This window comes from Lygodium microphyllum, chromosome 19 (genome assembly GCF_053477565.2).
Source record: "Lygodium microphyllum isolate KBCC chromosome 19, Lygodium_microphyllum_v1.1.10, whole genome shotgun sequence".
NCBI classification, from domain to species: Eukaryota; Viridiplantae; Streptophyta; class Polypodiopsida; order Schizaeales; family Lygodiaceae; genus Lygodium; species Lygodium microphyllum.
In genome coordinates, this window is record NC_141153.1 from 64576699 (window position 1) to 64597437 (window position 20739).

The 20739-nt window shown below is 42.7% G+C and overlaps 1 protein-coding gene across 1 annotated transcript in view; it reads right to left on the reverse strand.

The window, feature by feature from the left end:
* Window positions 1-2424: 2424 nt before the first annotated feature.
* Window positions 2425-20739, reverse strand: part of LOC148019962 (ras-related protein RHN1-like) — a 32116-nt gene continuing 13801 nt past the window's right edge. Inside the window, exons 4-7 of the mRNA XM_087700184.1 lie at window positions 4098-4146; window positions 3272-3345; window positions 3045-3138; window positions 2425-2736 (exon numbers count right to left, since the gene is read on the reverse strand). Coding sequence (XP_087556310.1) covers window positions 2636-2736; window positions 3045-3138; window positions 3272-3345; window positions 4098-4146 — 318 coding nt within the window. The 3' untranslated portion in view covers window positions 2425-2635. The remainder of the gene's footprint in view (window positions 2737-3044; window positions 3139-3271; window positions 3346-4097; window positions 4147-20739) is intronic.

The window sequence follows — 20739 nt, forward strand, 5'->3', positions numbered from 1 at the left end:
AAGAGCTGCGACACGCGCAACTCCCTAGACTTGCACATGCAACTTGACCGTGTGTGGTAGTCGTTCCTCGCGCGAGTAGCAGGTTGGCGAACTGCAGAATCAACCACCCCGAATAAGCACCCCCCAAAAAACACAGTGCAAGCTCAATTCGAGTAGAGAGTCAGCACGATAAGAGAGAGACTCGCATTCCCTATCCAATGGTCATTCGCCACATCTGCCAACTCTCCCCGTCGATGAAGTATGTCTCTTTTTGGAGCCATTTCATCGACTCCACTCAATCCATCCCCAGAATTTCGTTGACGGTGGGCCTTCCACATCCTCCAAGTTCCTCGTGTCACAGACATGCAGAGGAAACCGACAACTGAGTGTACTTCATTGGGTCGGTCGATATACTTGCGTGTGACACTGCTCTAGAAGACAAATGAAACATGGACTAGATGACTCAAAACAGAAATTTCCAAAATAATAAAACAAATCTTCAGCACTTGCACTTTCTTTATAATAATAAATACAGTAATTATACCTTAAGCAATCAATAGCTATAATAACATTGCCTACATACATTCAAATTATGGAATGACAAAAGCAAGGAGATTACACGAAACAATCAAGCTCGAGTAGAATATCAACAGGTCTACATGTAGCTGCAATGCACAATATAGCCTCTCCATTAGCGTTGGTATCATCCTTAAATTTAATGATTATACTAACAATGAAGGCATATCTTAAAGTCAAATTTAACACTCGTGTCATACAGCATGATAACTGAACACAAATCATCAACCTAACACCACTAGTTTATGACAATATACACCTATCCAAGAAGTACCCAAAAGCATTCACATTAATACAAATCCTGATCATATAATATGATAACACCACAAATAATTTCTAAAACGTGCATCTACAAAGACCATCCAAGAGGTGCAAGGACTTACGACAAACCTATGTTAAACCGTACTATCACGAACAAATGATAACACTAGAAACGTTCAACACAAAAATGTCAAGCAAAGAATGCAATAACTGAATAATTAACAATAATGTGACCCGCACAAAATATCATGAAGAAGCGCTTGTACAATCTCTCATTGCAAACAAACCATAAATACGTGTTTGACAGTCATCTTGTAGCATATAGAGATACTTGTATTTGCAAAAAACAACTATTAAACCACACAAACTAATACCAAAGAAAAAACTAAAGTCTATTTTGAAGCTTCGTATAAGTTGTGCACACTTCATTATCCAAAAACAAATCCATATTAATGGGAATAATCACTACAAAGAAAAACATTCTATCCACCATGCTAAGCTAGAATCATCGACAAATATGATACTAATCTTATAAATTTCCTTCAAAATAGATTCTAACACACACCTATCTGAACAACAGTAAATGGCTGATCCTCAATGTGGGAAGCTCAGTGTGTATGGAAACAATGGCACTCAAGAGAGATCCAGTGAGCAAATTCCATAGAGAGAGAATATGTCTAAAAATCGAACTTGCACATTGGTCTACTTCAGAATAAAGGATGCACATTTACCATTAGTATGTTCATTTGTCGTTTGTATTTCATTAAAGCCCTAATAGGTTTCGCAATCAAATAGTTGGAGGAACGTACATATTCAAGGTTCATCAATGAAATTGTTGGAAAATGTCAATGAGTATGTTGAACTGGTAAAGAGTTTGGTTGCCAAATAAGTCCATACTGATTTTTTATAGCTTTGATAGGCTTCCTAGATTTGGACTAAAATTGACAGGACAATGCAGCTTCACTCTCTTTCAACAGATCATCATGGTGCTTTTGTAAAAAAACAAGCTATGTATCACCCACTCAATATCTTAATATGGTCCAAAAAGCTAACAGAGCACCCTCGCAAACATGACTTTGAATGACACCCCAGAAAGTCAGCTTCAAGAATATCCATTCTGAAATTCAAAGTTTGACTAGCATGAATTATCATGCACTTCGGTGGAGCTTTCCAATCAGATTCAAGAATATCCATTGTCGTGATGTTCAAAGCTCACTTTGTGTGAAATATTGTGTACTAAAGTGGAGCTTTAAATAAGAAACAATAAGCATTCCATAAACTATTAGACAAATCTATGATGGAAATCTATGATGGTCAGAACAAGTTCACACAAGTGCACTTCCACGCGGGGCGTGAAAAGTTTCATTTTAATTTCAACCTCAACTAGTTGCTCCCTTCACCTGTGAGGGAAGACTTGCCTTCAAATTAAAGTCATTAAAATTGCAATTCAAAAGGTAAAATAAAGTGGTCAAATCATTTCTGGGAAGATGAGAAAGATGAACCTTTAGTACTGTTGTTACAAATTAGGTGTCCCACCTGTAGTTATTTATTGCACGGGACTTTACATTATAATTTAAAAACCAAAGTAGGCAATCAGACAGTCAATCCTGGATAAAATGAACCCTTTCCTATCAACATAAATACCAAGTTTGCATTTCCACTTTCTCAGTAGCGGAATACAACTAGAGAGTTGTGAGTTGTATACAAGATGTATTTTGGATACTAATATTTGTCCACAGAATTTGTCTGTGAAACAATATGATAATACACATGGAAGCAGCTAAATCCCAACACCATGACTTCAGATCATTGACTGGATCTATGAGCAGCATGAACTCTTCGTGGTTCTTTCTACAGGTCTGTCAGTCAGCAACATTCCACTGGGAGGCTGGACAGGTTGAGCTTTTGGTAGCTTTCTTGCTGCATGCATGTCAACTCAAAAGTCAAAAGTATTTTACAAGATTCCTCAAACACTCACCTAACTGTCTCTCCTCTCTATTCTCAACAAATAAAATGTATTTAGCACACTTTATACTCGAATTTGAGTTATGCCTCTGTTATCGAACATTTCATCAAAGTTCTCATCCTCTTGCAGCTTGTCCAATATAGTTGAAAGTAAGAGTGCTCAAGAGAACCTTGAAAGACATTGAAATCCATGAAGTAACGATGGCACCTTCAGGGATCTTATAAAGAGTTGTCAACAAACAGAAAAGCAATGAACATCGTACCGATTTCATAAAATAGCTCATTCACATTTTGTGCAGTCTTAGCTGAGGTCTCCATGAAAAAGAGTCCATTTTCGTCAGCATATGTTTGTGCTTCCTAAAAGGGAGAAAACACAGCATAACGGAGAAAGATTTCAAACCTAAGGCACAGCACGGACAAGAGCAAAAACGTTTGAGCTGTACCATACTTTACGAAGTCTCAGCACTTGAAAAAGGTACAACACTTTTACCTCTGTTTCAATCTTCCTCTTTGATGCCAAATCAGATTTATTGCCTGCAAGAGCCATCACAAGGTTTGCATTTCCTGCAATACAGTAAATCAGGAGTCCTTCAGAAGTCATTTACATGCCATTTCAATTATTTGATTATTGAAAAACCTCTATCAATTTTAGTCCTTACAAAGGGTTGCCATAACCTCTTGGGTAAAAAGGGTTGACCTAATTTGGAAGCCATGCCTGCAAGTATTTCTGCTACTTCTAAACCCATACAAAACTTCTAGGTCATTGGCAGGACATTAAGGCCATAAGCAGTCACTTGATATAATGAAGTTCCTACTCTCTCAAGATCTCTCCAACATCAAAATACAAACACACAACAAAAGTGGACTAAAAAGCATTCATTTTCCTCTCTTTATACTCTTTTAACATATAGTACTCAACCTTGCTTGTCAGTGAGTACACATGCAGCTGTCCACAGAGTGATACAATGAACAGCATACCAGAACAAGTCTTTGTCAGGCATACCCTTTTCTCCAAGGTACACACTACTTACACCAAGGAGACCCTCTCTCTCAAGTGTCTATTAGACGTACACATGCACCTGTGCACAGAGTGATACAATGAACAGCATACCAGAACAAGTCCTTCTCTGGCATACCCTTTCCTCTAAGGTACACACTACTTACACCAAGGAGACCATCTCTCTCAAAGTGTATTAGACTACATGCCTCTAGTATACACTCTGGTAACCATAGTGAATCACTACTCTTTAATAAGTTTACAGTGACTTCACAGTATAAAGTTAGGGTAACAAAAAGTGACTAATTCACAGCACCACCTTGTCTCTGTAATTCTTGCACCCACTTCTTTGCACGAGTGAAGGAATCCTGCCAGAAGACATCTCCCAATTAAATCAAATAATTCAAATTTTGACCTTTAAAACATGAAAGAGCTCCCGTAAGCTTATAAATACACAGATCAATCTCAACTGCAGTATAAGCTGGTTTTCAATCTTAATGCTGAATATGTTACACAAAGAATTACAAACACAATCAAAGCAGCACTCTGTTAGCTGTATTGAGCATATTTACAGTATACAAAATCCCTCATCAATGTACAACTCCCTCTCTAACAACACAAGCTTGCAACACCATTCCCACCTTATACAATCCTTCTCACCTTGCTTTGATTGTGACATTATGATACAAGCCATGTGGCTGCAGCAGCTCTTTGTGAACTCTGTAGACGGACTAGCCTCATTGAACCAGGCAGAATATACTATAGAGTTCACAAGTTGGGTGAAAAAGTTGCATAAACAGCATTTGGCATTGGATTATAACTCCTTGCATACCCCCAAAGAGATTGTTGCTACAACCAACAAAAAAGAAACCACAAACATCAAGGCAGCATTTTCCGGATACCTAAAAGGCAATTTGTCAGTAACAAATCTCTAAGAAAGAGAGTAGCAGAACAACACACATTCATTACATTTCTGCTAGTCATATCCTGTTTGTCAGCCCTAGTCAGAGTCTGATACAGACATTTTGGAGCTCCAATGCTCTTGTAATTCCAGTCTAATCCATTCCCTACCTAGTGTTACACTTATCGTGTTCCTCCATAGTTCTGGTGTGAGCACTCCCTTATCCATGGACTTTTACCTTCTAACTAGATAAGAGTTTTTTCCCCACCCGTCAGTGGGTGTGGTACTTTGGTACCTTAGGGATTGTCCTCTCATTATCATTCTCACATAGTGGATGTGACCTTCCAGCAACTCTTCTCTTTCTTGCTGTTCACTTGTTCATTGTGAGTGTGTGTGAGAGTGTGCATGCTGCTGAATCCTAACCTCACAGCAGTATCAGAGCCATACCTCTTTCCAGCCACCACTTTGCTCGTGAGCCACCATCACCTCAGCTACGATCAAGTCTTGAACTTGGCCACTACTGTTTGCGATCTCTCTCCATTGGAAATATGTCCACGCAATCTACTTGTGAAGCTTCCCACCTTGTGCAACCTATTCCTACTTACTTCAGCCTTCTCGTCATCCGCTTGTCAGTTCCTGACAGCTGAAACCTGTTTGCCCCTACTCCAAACTTCTCACCATCTGCCCCTTTAGTCTATACACCCAATCCACTTCATAATAAGTTCATGCTCGGACTGGTTGCTGACCAATCCGCTACATGCAGCCGACCTGGTATTGCCTATTTACTAGCCCTAGCTTTTGCAGTCCTCCTCAATTGTGCTCCCAGTTTTCAGGCTGCAGACCGTGGAAACTACCCTTGGGGCTGACAGAGACTGAGATCTTCCAGGTGGAGACATACGCAAACATTCTCTCTGCACCTATGTATATTTCTGCATCCTTATACAACATTCTACACTGCAGATTCTCTCTCTCTCTCTCTCTCTCTCTCTCTCTCTCTCTCTCTCTCTCTCTCTATATATATATATATATATATATATATATATATATATATATATGTTCACTCTTTGTCTTGGTCATTTGCTTCTGCATTGCTACACTCTGATAGTGTTCTGCTCTACAACAACCACACGCGCAACAATCAGCTCCCGCACTTGCAGCAGATAGTTTCTCATCATGTCACCAGCAGCCTGCATGCTAAATCTAAAAGCCTCGACCTACAAAAACACATTAGATTGGCCACATCTTCCTACCCCCAACAACCCAACATATAAAAATCATTATTTTCTAAACCCTTATCATCAATTACTTCAATCTTCTCCTTGCATGTGTCAGAGTGCAGCGGTGCGGAAGCGTAGGACTGAGAGAGAGAGAACGCAGAGAGAGAAGGGAGAGAAAGAGACAGTGTACACTGAAGATCTGCTGTATAAAGAATGCTGAATACAAAGATATACACGGGCGCAGTGCGCTGGACTGCGTGTCTCCACCTCGACGATGCGACCTGCTGTCCACCTCGAAGTCTGCTGCAGTCTGCACTGTCTGCTGTCTGAAATCTGCGAACAGAGACAGAGATCTGCACGGCACCGGTCTGTAATCTGCGACAGAGAATGATGGCCAGACTGCTGAAAACGTCAACAATAAATAGGCGAAAAATCACCTAGAACGGGGCGCCAGAAATAGGGCGCAGCCTGGTAAAAACGGCTGCAGGCAGTCGGACTGCCACGTGGCAGTCCGACTGCACAGTCCGACTGTGCAGCTGGTCCGACTGCTGGACCAGCTGTGCTGCTGCCTAAAAAACAGGCTATGATCTCTAACACCCCCTCTCAGAGCCTGGACAGGGCAGAAGCCTGAGGGATCTGGAATGTTGCCGAAGTAGAGCCTGAGGAAGCGCCTTCGTAAACAAATCCGCAAGATTATCCTCCGTCTTGCAATACTCCACAGTGATGGTCTCATCCAAAAGCTTTTCTCGGATGAAGTGGTACTGGATCTCAATGTGCTTCGTCCGGGCATGAAAAACAGGATTCCTCGCCAAGGCAATGCAACTCTCATTGTCACATCGCAGCAATGTAGGACGAGTCTGGGGGCACCCAAGCTCCTCCAACAGTCTCCGAAGCCACACAACCTCGCATGTGGTGGAAGACGCGGCCCGATACTCCGCCTCAGTAGACGAAAGGGCTACCGTGGGCTGCTTCTTGCTACTCCAAGAAATAACACCTGCACCCAAAGTAAAGCAATAACCTGTTGTAGACCGCCTGTGGTCCACGTCACCGGCCCAATCCGAGTCGCTCCAACCTGCAAGTACAAGATCTGACCCATCTGTCCCTGCGGGGTAATGAATCCCCAAATCAGACGTCCCCCTCAGATACCGAAGTATCCTCTGAGCAGCCTGCCAATGCACCGTCTTAGGTTCACTCATGAACCCTGCCAAGAGCCCAACAGCAAAACATAGATCAACCCTGGTGTTGAGAAGCCAAATCAAAGACCCGATCAACTGTCGATAGCGGGACGCATCCGCCAAAGGAGAAGCTGAGTGGGAAGTGGCCTTCCAGTTCGGATCCATAGGAGTAGAGAGGGCCCGACAATCTTCCATCTCAAAAGTCACCAAGAGCTCCTGCACATATCTCTGTTGGGAGAGAAAAATCCCCCTCTGAGACTGATAAATCTCATGGCCTAAAAAGAAATGGAGTAGCCCCAAATCCGTCATCTCGAACGTCCGATGTAAAGCTGACTTTGTCTCCTGGACCTGCTGTGCATCATCAACTGTGACAATCAAATCATCAACATATAATACAAACAGCACACAACCATCCTCGGAAGTGTGAACATACAGCTGCTGATCGGCCTTGGACCGCTGATATCCCAACTGAGACTGGAGGAACGAATCAATCTTCTCGTTCCAAGCTCGCGGGGCCTGCTTGAGACCATACAGGGCCTTCTTCAACCTGTAGACTTTCCCATCTGAAGAACCAAAGCCAGGAGGCTGCTCAACGTAGATCTCCTCCTTCAAATCACCATTCAGGAAGGCCGACTTCACATCCAGCTGATAAACAGGCCATCTCCTATGGCCAGCCAAAGCAAGAACAGCTCTAATGGTTGCCATACGAGCTGTAGGGGCAAAGGTGTCATGACAGTCAATACCTGGGCGCTGGGCAAAACCCTTAGCAACAAGGCGAGCCTTGTGCTTATCCAAAGTACCATCACTGAGATATTTGGTCTTGAAGACCCACTTGACTCCAATCACCTTCTTCTTCGGGGGGCGTGGCACAAGTGACCAAGTGCCATTCCTCTCAATAGCCTCCAACTCAGCTTCCATAGCTTTCTTCCATGGGGCGGACTGTAAAGCCTCCTTCACGGAGGTGGGCTCTCGATCCTGCATAACACGGGACATCAAACAATAATTGGAGCAAACAAGCTCCGAAGAATGCGCCTGATGCCTCCGTGACCGCCGCGGACCATCCTGCGGTCCCCACTCCTCAGGAACCCCCTCGATCCCTGAATCACGGAGTGTGTCACGGGCCCAGCGAGGAGGAGGCCGAACCTCCCCTCGTCGTTCTCCATCAGTAGAAGACTCTGGAATGTCCACCGGTGGTAACTCCTCAGAAGGATCCGGTGGAACAGTAGACTCTGTGTCAGAAACAGAATCATAATCAAACGGCACAGGCTCCAATGGAACTGTAGAAGGAGCCAAACTCTCCCCTGGATCTCCAAGAACGGGGTGCTCCTCACCCGTTGAAGAAGCCGGAACCTCCACAAACCGCACATCACGGCTAGTATATACATCCCGCTTGACGGGATCATACAGTCGGTAGCCTTGGGACTGGGAGCTGTAGCCAACAAATACCTGTTTTCGGGAAGCCGCTTCAAATTTGTCACGGTGAGCTTTGGGAATGTGAACATAGGCATCACACCCAAAGACCCGAAAGTAAGAAACATCTGGCTTCGACCCAAAATAAGCCTCAAATGGAGTCATCCCTTCCACGGCCGAAGTAGGGGATCGATTAAGGATGTGGACTGCAGTAGCCACAGCCTCGGCCCACAGAACCTGAGGGGTCTGTCGGTGCTCCATCATGGTGCGCGCCATCTCGATCACACTGCGGTTCTTCCGTTCGAGAATACCATTTTCTTGTGGAGTATTCGTATTGGCAAACTCCTGGTGAATTCCTCTATCTGCACAAAACCGAGCAAATTCATTAGAGACAAATTCACCTCCCTTGTCGGATCGCAAGGTCTTCAACTTCCGGCCGGATCGGTTCTCCTCAAAGAGAAGCCAATCCTTGAAGTGCGAGAAAGCTTCTGATTTTAGTGCCAAAAAATAGGCCCATGTCATCCTGCTATAGTCATCCACGATCAGCATGAAGTACGAGCTCCCACGCAGGGACTCAGTCCTCATAGGGCCACATAGATCCGTAGATACTAACTCCATCGGTGAAGTAGACCGCCGCGAAGCGGTGTGGGGAATGGCATCTCTATGCTGCTTCCCCCGTATGCAGGAGACACATGGCTGCTGGCTCACCACTATATCCGGCAACCCGCGAACAAGCTGTCCACGTGACGCCTTCCGAAGATAGTCATAGTTCAGGTGACCAAACCGAGCATGCCATAATTCAGACTGTGACTGTGAGGTAAGAAGAAGAGTAGAGAGGGCAGTGGAAGACTTCAGTTTGTAAATGCCGTTCTCCTCATATCCAGATGATAGAACCTTCCTCGATTCACGATCAAGGACTCGCACTGTAGAACTGTCAAACTCCACCAAAAGACCAAGGGAGCAAATCTTATGAACTGAAAGGAGATGGTACCCTAAGCCTGGTACATGCAAAACCTCTGAGGTATGGGTGCCACCTCGTCCATCCGGAATAAGCTGCATCTTACCCCGACCTGCAATAGAAACTGAAGAGCTGTCTCCAATGAGAACCTGCCCATGTGAAGGGCGCAGCTGGGCAACACCATCTGATGAAGGAGTCATGTGCCGTGAGGCACCACTATCAACAATCCACTCTCGAGCTTGGGGAGCTGCCAGCGCAGCATCAGAAGTATTCGGTGAAGGGTCCTCAATGACAACTAGATGTAGAAATGCAGCTGATGAGGGTGCAGCCACCGCTCCAGAATCCTTGGTTTCCTTCTTCTTGGTGTCCTTCGAGTCTTTGTCAGGGCAATCCTTCTTCCAATGGCCAGTCTTTCCACAAATATGACATGTGGAGTCTTTGTCCTTGTCCTTCTTGGACTTGTTATCCCCCTTCTTCTTCTTTTGGTCCTTCCCCTTCTTCTGAGAGGCTTGACCTGTCAACGCCTCCGTCTTGGAAGCATTCTGTCCCTTCAACTGTTCCTCTTGGTCCAAGACCATAGGAACCAACTCCTCCCACCGAAGAGTAGACTCTCGCCCCGAAGCAATAAGGGCAGAGTAAAATGTACCGAATCGTGGCGGCAACTGGGACAATAGTGTGATCGCCATGTCTTCGGAGGAAATCGGCTTCCCCGCATTCTGAACCTGCATCTGGAGCTGCCTTAGCTTGTTAATGTGTTCTCTGAGCGAAGAAGACTTATTGACGGACAAGGTCCGCATCTGTACCTCCAAAGAAACCCTCTTCATCAGGGTCATCCGATTGTACATTTGATCAAGCTCTAGCCATATCTCACGAGCCACCGTCAAGTGCTCGATGTGAGCGATCACGGCTGTAGTGCATGATAGAAAGAGAAAGGATCGAATCCTGGCATTCAGTTTGTCCCAATGAGACTGGGCCCTGGCCAATTCCGCACGAGCATCGGAAGAGAGTTTGGACTCATCTCTTACCGAAGGCCGGTCAATATCCTCCTATACCAACTCTGCCAAATCATAGGACTCAAGGATGGCCAACATCATAACGCGCCAAATGCGGTAGTTGTCGCCGTCGAGCTTCTGATCTGTAGGAAGAGCCGGTAAGACAGGCACCTTCCGGTCCATAATCGCCTGGAACTCCAAGTCCATCTCTGTAGACATCTTCACCTGCAATGCCTTCTCAAACGCAAAAGCAGCCCCCTCTGACTGAGTAAACTCAGCCTGCTAAGGCTCTTCAGCGTCCCGAAGCTCCTTCACCTGCCGGAGGCGATGAAAAAGCAAAACCTGCACTTTTAGGTTGAAAACTCAAACTTTCTCCGCGACAAACAGCAGTAAACAGCAGCAAATCCACCACCTGTACTCCTTTCCTGTGCGCCCACACTCGTTTCAGCCTTGTTCTAAGGCGCAGCCCTCCTGTCTGCCCTTAAACGCAAAAAACGCAAATTTGTGTCGCGATGGAAACTCCTCTTCAGGTTGATTCTGCGCTCAGTCAGCCCTCAAACACTGCTCTGATACCATGTCAGAGTGCAGCGGTGCGGAAGCGTAGGACTGAGAGAGAGAGAACGCAGAGAGAGAAGGGAGAGAAAGAGACAGTGTACACTGAAGATCTGCTGTATAAAGAATGCTGAATACAAAGATATACACGGGCGCAGTGCGCTGGACTGCGTGTCTCCACCTCGACGATGCGACCTGCTGTCCACCTCGAAGTCTGCTGCAGTCTGCACTGTCTGCTGTCTGAAATCTGCGAACAGAGACAGAGATCTGCACGGCACCGGTCTGTAATCTGCGACAGAGAATGATGGCCAGACTGCTGAAAACGTCAGCAATAAATAGGCGAAAAATCACCTAGAACGGGGCGCCAGAAATAGGGCGCAGCCTGGTAAAAACGGCTGCAGGCAGTCGGACTGCCACGTGGCAGTCCGACTGCACAGTCCGACTGTGCAGCTGGTCCGACTGCTGGACCAGCTGTGCTGCTGCCTAAAAAACAGGCTATGATCTCTAACAGCATGGAGCCTCTCTCTAACGTAATGATAATGCACCTCAATGAGCTTAGTGCGAGCATGAAATACTAGATTCCTCGCAATTGCCATGGCACTCTAACTATTAGTATAGATAGAGTGAGTGATTGCTATCCCATACTAAGATCAACCCTATGAGCCATATGATGTAGCTATAAATGCTGCCCTGTATTCAGCTTCACAATTAGATGTGACCACTATAGATTGCTTCTTATCCAACCAACAAATACATGAATCACCAAGTATGAAACAATTGCCGCTAGTAGACACCCACATGTCAAAACGTCCAACCCAATCACTGTCTATGAATACATGTACGCAAAAAGAAGTGCTTTTAGGATCCGAATGGCTTAATGTCTAAGCAACTTTAAGATAGCAAAAGACATGTTCGATTGCTTGTCAATGCGTAGAACTAGGGCTATGCATAAAGTTTGCCAACTAAGAGATCCCAAACTGAATATCCAACCATGCATTACACAAATACAATAGACAGCCAAGAGCTTGCTCATAGAAAGAAGTATCAACTGAATCTCCTGCATCCTCAAGTGTAAACATATGGCCTACCTCAATTGGAGTAGAGATATCTTGCAATCTTGCATCTAAAAACGCTCTAGGAGCTTCCCGATGTATTTAGACTGCTACAAAATAATGCCCCCCTTAAATTGCAATAAACTGTATGCCAAGATAATAGTGCAAATTATCTTGGCATACAAAATAATGCCCCCCTTAAATTGCAGAAGTATCAACTGAATCTCCCACATCCTCAAGTGTAAAGTACAAAATAATGACCCCCTTAAATTGCAAGAGTATCAACTGAATCTCCTGCATCCTCAAATGTAAACATATGGCCTACCTCAACTGGAGTAGAGATAGCTTGCAATCTTGCATCTAAAGACGCTCAAGGAGCTTCCAAATGTATTTAGACTCCTACAAAATAATGCCCCCCTTAAATTGCAATAAACTGTATGCCAAGATAATAGTGCAAATGGCCAAGTTCTGTGACATCAAATGCATGCTACGATTCAATCTTTAAAGCTGCAATTTGTGTCTCATGAGGTCTAGTCAAAAGCATATCATCCACATAAAAAATGAGGATCAAGAGATTATCCCCGTCTTTGGGAACATAGAGCATGCTTTCAATGCGTGAATTATTAATAGTAACTAAGAGCAATCAAATATGCATGTATCTTTTCATACCATGCCTATGTGCCTATTTTAAACCATAGAGGCCTTATACAACTAGCACACCTTGATTAACAAAGCCAAGAGGTTGTTAACATAAACCTTCTCGTGAAGATCACCATTCAAAATAGCAATTTACACATCCAATTGTTACACATGCCAATCAAAATGGATAGCCAAAGCAATGCCACTGTGAATGGTAGTCATACGTGAAGTGGATGCAAACATCTCATCATGGTCAATCCCATGCTATTGGGCATACCCTTTGGCAATGAGACATGCCTTGTAGCAATCAATACTTACATCAGATCTACCTTTTAATTTGTAAACCTACTTTGTGACTATAGCACGCTTGCCAATAGAAAAGTCGCATAACTCCCATATGCCATTTCTATGTATAGAGCTTTGGCTGCATAGATGTCATCCTCTAAAGCATTATGTAAAGAAATAGATTCCTCATTGCATACAATAGCTACTAGTGTCTACACAACCAAGTTAATTTATGCATGGCGAGTAGCTGCTCTAGTTCTACCAAGAAGTGGACCGGACCATTTGTTGTCCCATAATGTATCCAATAGCCATCTAGGGATTGTTTTACTTTCTGTATTGTAACCAATGAAAATGCATTTGACAACCTTGTCTTGCAGCTTACATCTTCATGCTTGTGGAACCAAAGCATATGCCAAACCACCAAAGACACAAATGTGTGACATCACTAGCTTCCAACCATTCCAAGCCTCATAAGGTGTACATTCAGCCAATGCTTTAGTGGGACTGTGATTCAGCATATATACTGCACACATAATGGCATCAAGCCAAAACTTGGAGGGACACCTTATTGTGTGAAAGGATGCAATGTGCCATCTCCATCAAAGTCCATTTTTTCTTTCAACCATACCATTTTGTTGAGGTGTGTAACGCGTAGTACATTGATGTCTAATGCCCCTTTCAAACCCCCCCCCCAACAAAAAAAGGACTCTCGTGATATGTATTCCCCCCTCGATCTGTACGGAGAGTAATCAACTTGCATCCTCTACCATTTTCAGCCAAAGCCAAGAAGGTTTTAAAGCATGCAAACACTTCTGATTTGTGCCTCAAAGCATATGCCCAACAATGACAAGTAATGTAATTAATGAAAGTAACAAAATATAAGCATCCTTCAATAGATTTGACACGCATGGATCCACAAACATCACTTTATGCCCAAGTTGTAATTTTTTATTAGCAAGCATAGACCACTTTTGAAAAATGAAGCACGATGCATTCTGCCCAAGTATACCACTCTCACATGCATTATCAGTATGTACTATCACATGGAGGGAGATGAAACACCATATTTTTGCGCTCAAGAGAAGTAAACTATCATAATTGAGATGACCAAATCGAGCATGCAATAACACAATGTCATTCATAATAGTGGCATCAACCTATAACACATCCTCTAAGCTTTCCTCTCATATAAATCAAGCAAATACAGACCATTGTACAATGTGACAGTGACAAGAAGGATATCCCCGACACTACAGTCATAAATACTGCATCGATCAATGTGGAATTTAACCACAAAACCAACACATCCAATGGCTGAAATTGAAAGCAAGTTCTAAGACTAAGGCTAATTATCCCTACACTACATCACAACACCCCTCAAACCTCACCTCTCAGTAGATTGAAAGGAGGATTGGTCACACAAAGTACCATATATTGTTGTATGAAGTCCATCAGCATATTAGCCTACAAAGGCCAACTACATTGGCGGATGCTAAAACACATGCTAGATGGTGGGAAGAAGTGCAACTCAGCCACCGTTGAAGTAGAAACAACAAGGCAAGAGATTGGGGTTAGGTCTAAATTCATACCCCCCGTAGGGTGACTTTTGAGACAGTTGACCCAATGATTAGTGTCGTTACTAGAGCGCAAAGGCAACAACAAAAGAAACATGGTCTAGAGGAAGAGAGTCCACAATCAAAAGAAACTGTGAAGGAAAAATCTAAGGATGTAGATCCTAACATAGAGCTTCGGGAGTCGGATTCTCCTCAACAGTCTTCTTCTGACCATCTATTACTACCCCTACCCCTGACAAATCCCTTCTGTCTTGGCCGGGCTCATTGTCCTGCACCATCTCCAATGGCAAAGCACGCAATCCCAAACCACTGGCATTCTATTCTTTAGTGCCCATTCAATATGAAACCGGTCCTAAGGCTCAAACAAACCATTAGTCCAATTTGTCCCAATGGCTACCTCTTCTGGCCATGCAAAGATCTCAGCTTAATCCAAGAGAACTCTGGGGGTAAAAAGCAACAGCAACTAAAGAAAAGAAAAATAAAATATTTATATAAGTAAATAAGGAAAGCAACTGCAAAAAGTATCACCACCTGGTGACATGTAGGGCCTTCAAGGCATATCGAGGTTGATGACAATCAAAGTGGAGGAATTTGATGACCAATTTAAGAATTGGATGAGAATAACAATAAATCTCTTTGATGAATTGGCAAAGGATCCTCAATTCATCGGATTTTTGAATGCTTTGAAGAGGAACAGCAAGGGCAAGAAAAAAAAGTCATCTTCTACACCTTCAAGATAGCAAGACGCATCAAAGGAAATGTCAAAGCCTTCATTTGAAGTTCCCAAAGATGTTAATGAAGCTAAACAATTGGTACTTACACGGGAAATGCCAGGCCATCATGGAAGTGCTAATCCAATGGAATTTGGACAACTGGACATGCATGCTATGATGGGGCAGCCAAGATGCTTTAGTGGAAGCACAATTTTTCATGCTATGGTTGGATAAGGACCGCATACAGGAATGTATAGCAAAAATCCCTATGGTATGCAACAACCAATGCATGGTGTGCAAGGCCCAATGTATTCGGGTATGGCTGGAAATGTGCAAAACCCTATGTATGGCAACATTGGCTTGATGTCTGGGGCACAAAGTAGCATGTTTGGTAATGCATCTACACCCCCGAATGCTCATGGGGCTCAAGGAATGAATGCTGGTCATGCAAATCCTATGTATGGTGTTGGTTTTGAAGAGTATGACAACTTGACACCGAAAGGAGCAGCAAAAGACTATGATGAGGGTGGAAAAGCAATGAAGTTTGAGTCCTTCAACGGTGCACAAGATAGGCTGAAGCCTGAAAGCTTTGACTTTCATTCAGCTATTAAGGGGAAAACTTCACCAAGTTCTCAACCATTCGAAGGGCAGCCACTTTCTTGAAAGGAAATGCATTGCAATCGTGATCCACTCTTTTCATGCAAGGTAGAGAATTGTCATCGTGGGTACAATTCAAGCAAATGTTTACATCGAATTGGTTGAGAAGGACCTTTGAGGTGGACATCATGACAGCTTGGAATAAGCTAGATGCTAAGGAATGTAAGAATTTGGAGCAATACAATAACAAGTTTTGGGATGCATTGTTGCCTGTTATAAAGTTTCTGACAAAAATACGGGGTTGTCTTCTACAGACGCCCCTCTGAGCCCCGTCGACCTCTTGATGCAGCACGAGAAGTCTCTCTCTCTCTCCACCCAACCACACTCAGGAAGATGCTAGAGAAAACTGATGTCTCCCTCTTGCCAGCCGTCATTACCTAGTGAGTTATACTAATTTTTATGACTCACTTACTTCCTAAGCTCCACTTAAACCCGTACGGGCGCCCAAGGCCTCAGGACGGTCATCTCTTGAGCTTGTTTCCCAATAAGTTACATTTATTGATGTAACATTTCCTCCCCCTTAAGAATCGGTTTCGTCCTTGAAAACGATACTTGGAAGGTCCAACTGTAAATTGGGAAACCTTTTTTTTTAAGTGCTTACTTGCTCCCATGTTGAGCTTTCTTCTGAACAATCTCTCCATTTTACCAGACATTCTTGATAAATAGTATGCCTTGTTCGTCTATTACGAACATTTAAAATTCTTTCTGGTTCATGTGGAATAGATTGGTCACTGAATAGCTCCTCAATCTTATCATTTAAGACTAGATTATCCATATCACCCAGCTTCTTTCTTAGCTTACTTACATGAAGAACTGGATGTGTTTTACTACCAGTAGGTAGTTGGAGCTTGTAAGCCTATTTCCCCACCCTCTTAAGTATTGTGAAAGGACCACAATACCTGGGTGAAAGCTTTGGAAATCGTCCCATTTTCATGGTTTTAGTTTGTCCAGGCACTTTAAGATAGACCAATTCCCCTTCTTCAAAGGAGATGTCTCTTCAGTGAGATCTACATAAGCTCTAGCTCGATCTTGAGCTTTCTTAATATTTTCTTGAGCAAATTTTAATATACTATTCATATCCTCCAAAAAATCCTTTGCTGCCTGAACCTTTTCCTTATGCAATCCTACTACATGAGGACCTCTGGGCTGAAACCCATACATTAGCATAAATGGACTATATCCAGTGGAAGAGTGATTGGCACTATTATATGCAAACTCGGCTATCAGTAAATACTCTTCCCAATTAGTTTGCCTTTTACTTACATATGCTCTCAATATATCTTCAAGAATTTGGTTAACTCTTTCAGTTTGCCCATCTGTTTGTGGATACTCTGCTGTGCTCATGCTAAGTTTAGTATCTAACTTCCTAAATATTGCACGCCAAAATTGACTATCAAATTTTCTATCCCGATCAGAAACTATATTTGCCGGAAGGCCATACAATCGGTATATGTTCTCTATGAACAATCTAGCCAATTCTGGTGTTTTAGCATCAATTGAAGTTGGAATAAACCTAGCCATTTTGGTTAACCTATCCACAATCACCCACACACAGTCGTGCCCCCTCTGTGTTCTGGGTAATGCAACAATAAAGTCCATGGAGATACTCTCCCATTTTCCCGAAGGAATCTCTAATGGGTGGAAAAGTCCTCCCATTTTCAATCTTTCAGCTTTATTAACCTGGCATTTATTACATTTGACTACATAGTCAAGGACGTCCTTATTCATTTCAGGCCAATAGAACTGCCTTTTAATAAGACTATAAGTCTTATTAACTCCTGGATGTCCCACACTAGGGATATCATGACACTCAAAGAGTATCTGGCGTCTTATTTCATCATCTTTCGAGACACATACCCTACCCTTGTAGAGTAAATAACCATTATCAATGGTAAAAATCTTTCATTTGAATCCCATTTGAGCAACCCTTGATGCTCCATTTTCTTGTTGAACATCCTCAGATGTTCCTTCCTCAGTGGAGGCCCTTCCATTTGGATCCCCATTTTCAATTGCTTCCCATATGTTGGAATATGTTGGATCAACCTGGCATTTCTCTTTTAAGGATTCAAGCAAATCAAAAGAGAATTGAGTAAAACTCAATTTATTTATGATGGACATTCTGCTAAGTGTATCAGCCACTATATTATACTTTCCTTTTCTATACCTTATCTCATAGTCGAACTCTTGAAGGAGTTTGGCCCATCTGGCTTTACGCCCTTGTAGATCCGGTTGGTCATTAAGCCACTTAATGCTTTCATAATCCGACAAGATCAAAAGTTTGGCACCATACAAATAGTGCCTCCATTTCTTCATTGCATGTACTATTGCATACAGCTCTCTCTCATAAACGGAATAATTCCGTTTTGCACAGTCTAATTTCTTGCTTTTAAAAGCAACCGGTCGACCCTCTTGTAATAAGACCGTGCCTATTGCCCTGTCACTGGCATCAGCTTCAACCACGAATGGTTTATTGGGAACCACAATTAATAGTATTGGAGCTGTAGCAATGGTTACCTTGAGTTTTTGAAAACTTTCATTTTGGTCTATTCCCCAATTAAAGCTAACCATCTTTTTTCTTCACCAATAAAATTGGCGAAGCCCAAGGTGAATTGCTGGGTTATATAAACCCCTTATCAAGGTAATCCTTGATTTGTCTTTCGACTTCTTGGTGTTGTGTCCTATCTAGTGGAAGGCCACAGGTAAGTCAAATGGAAACACATCTTTTAATTCGTCTAACAAACCACTTAATTCATTATTTACATTCAACTCACAAGCATAAGAAAATTGCTGCTTTATATTACAAGAAGTAAAAGTGTCATGTACAGGAAGGGACCATAACATATATACCTCACAAGCTTCCTTCTTTATCAGCTTCTGAACTTCAAAGGAACACATCAAAGGGTTATCAGATACTTCATGTTCACCTTGAATCACAAAAGTCTTACCATCCCTTTCAAATTCCAGTGTATTATGATGATAACTACGCTTTAAGGATGGTTCCAATCCCCATAACCACTCCCTCCCCAAAGCAATATCGGCTCTTTCCATATTCATAATTTGAAAATCAAGTTTATCTTTATATCCTTGAATATCGATTTCCAAATTGGATACCATTGTATCCCATATTTTATTATCTTGACCTTGCATCATACGAACAACATATTGATGCTCACTCTTTTGTTAGGAAAGTTTCAACTTTTTGACAAGTGCATAACTGATGAAGTTGTGGGTGGCAGAGTCATCAATCATGACTCTAACCCTCTTCCCACCTATCAATCCATGCACTCTAACTAAATCATGTGGCGTGAAGGTAGGTTGCCACATAGAAATTGACATACAACACCCATGTTGTACATCCTTGTGCAAGACCTCTAAAGATTTATACCTTTCATACCCCTTTAATTCCAAGGTCTGTACTACATGGATTTATTTCTCTTTTCCCTTGCCCTTGTCCTTATCCTTATCCTTTCCTTTATCTTTCCCCTTTTTCCTTTGAGGGCAATTCCAAGCAGCATGGTTAAAAGATAGGCAATTGAAACACAGCCTTTCTTTTTTGGTTCCCCCTTTTTCCTTTGAGGGAAATTCCAAGCAGCATGGTTAGGAGATAGGCAATTGAAACACAAACTTTTTTTTTTGGCCTTATCAAAGTCATCTTGACTTAGCTTCGGTCGTACATATTGTTTCTTTTCAAAGGGTTGTTTCTTACCCTTAAGGAATGGCATTTTCCTTTTGGATTTGCTTACAAATTTGGAGGCCTCAAATTCCTTAGTCTTGGGCTCCGTGTCAATGAGACTAGTGAGTGCACCTGGACGCATATTATCTTCATTGATTAATGCAAATTTAATTGCCTCTTCAAGCGTCTTAGGTGGAGACCTTTTCACTTTCTTTTTACAGGCCTTATCTAGTCCCCTTATGAATCCTCTTGTCTTTTGAAATTCATCTATTTCTTCCAATTTGAGGATTATCTCACAATACTCCTCGAGATATATCAGCAAAGGTCTTCTCTTTTGTTCGACAAAATCCCAATCTTCCCAATTTCTTTCCATTTCATTCTTAGAAAGAAATTCTTTCAAAAAGACCGACTCAAATTGAGCCCAAGTTTCGGGTATTTTATTTGCCTCCTTTAAAGTTCTCCACCACTTATATGCCTTTGGCCCCAAGGTTAAACTGGTCTCCAGCGCTTAAAGATATGATGGAGTATTCTTTAATTTGTGCAAATCCTCCCATTTTTGGAGGAAGTTAAAGATAGTATCTTTGTTTCTATCTTTTTCCTCCCCATGAAAGTGAGGGGGTTTCATATCTTTTAACACTGGGTTTTGGTGGGGTTCCCTAGGGTCTTGCATAGTCACATCTAGATCTTTCGATGAAGATGGAATATCTAAGGTCAATACCTTACCTTTATTCCTTTCTAGTAATAAAGCTAATTGGGATTTTATTTCGGTGAGTGCTTGAGTTAGCAACTCCATTTGAACCCCCTGTGCTTGCACACGAGCAGTTAAATCATCAAATTGTTCTCGTGTAGCAAAAAATTCTTCCCAGTGTTCTTGCATTTAAGTTTCATGGAGATCCACCATAGGGTGGTCCCCGAAACTAGAGCCTTCGATTACCCCCTCTCTCTCTTTCCCCTCCATCTATACACTGGAATTGGAAAGAAAAAGCAAGAAATTTAGAAACAAAAGTGCTTCCCTCATTACAAAGGTAGGACAGATGTCGACAGCCCCTATAGCTCAGTGGTAGAGACGGCGCCAGGAGCAGTGTGGCTTTCCTCAAATCTGCACTAGTTGTGTGCAAGTAGCGTGGCACGAGAAATAAGACATGTTGGGCAGTGTGACAAAA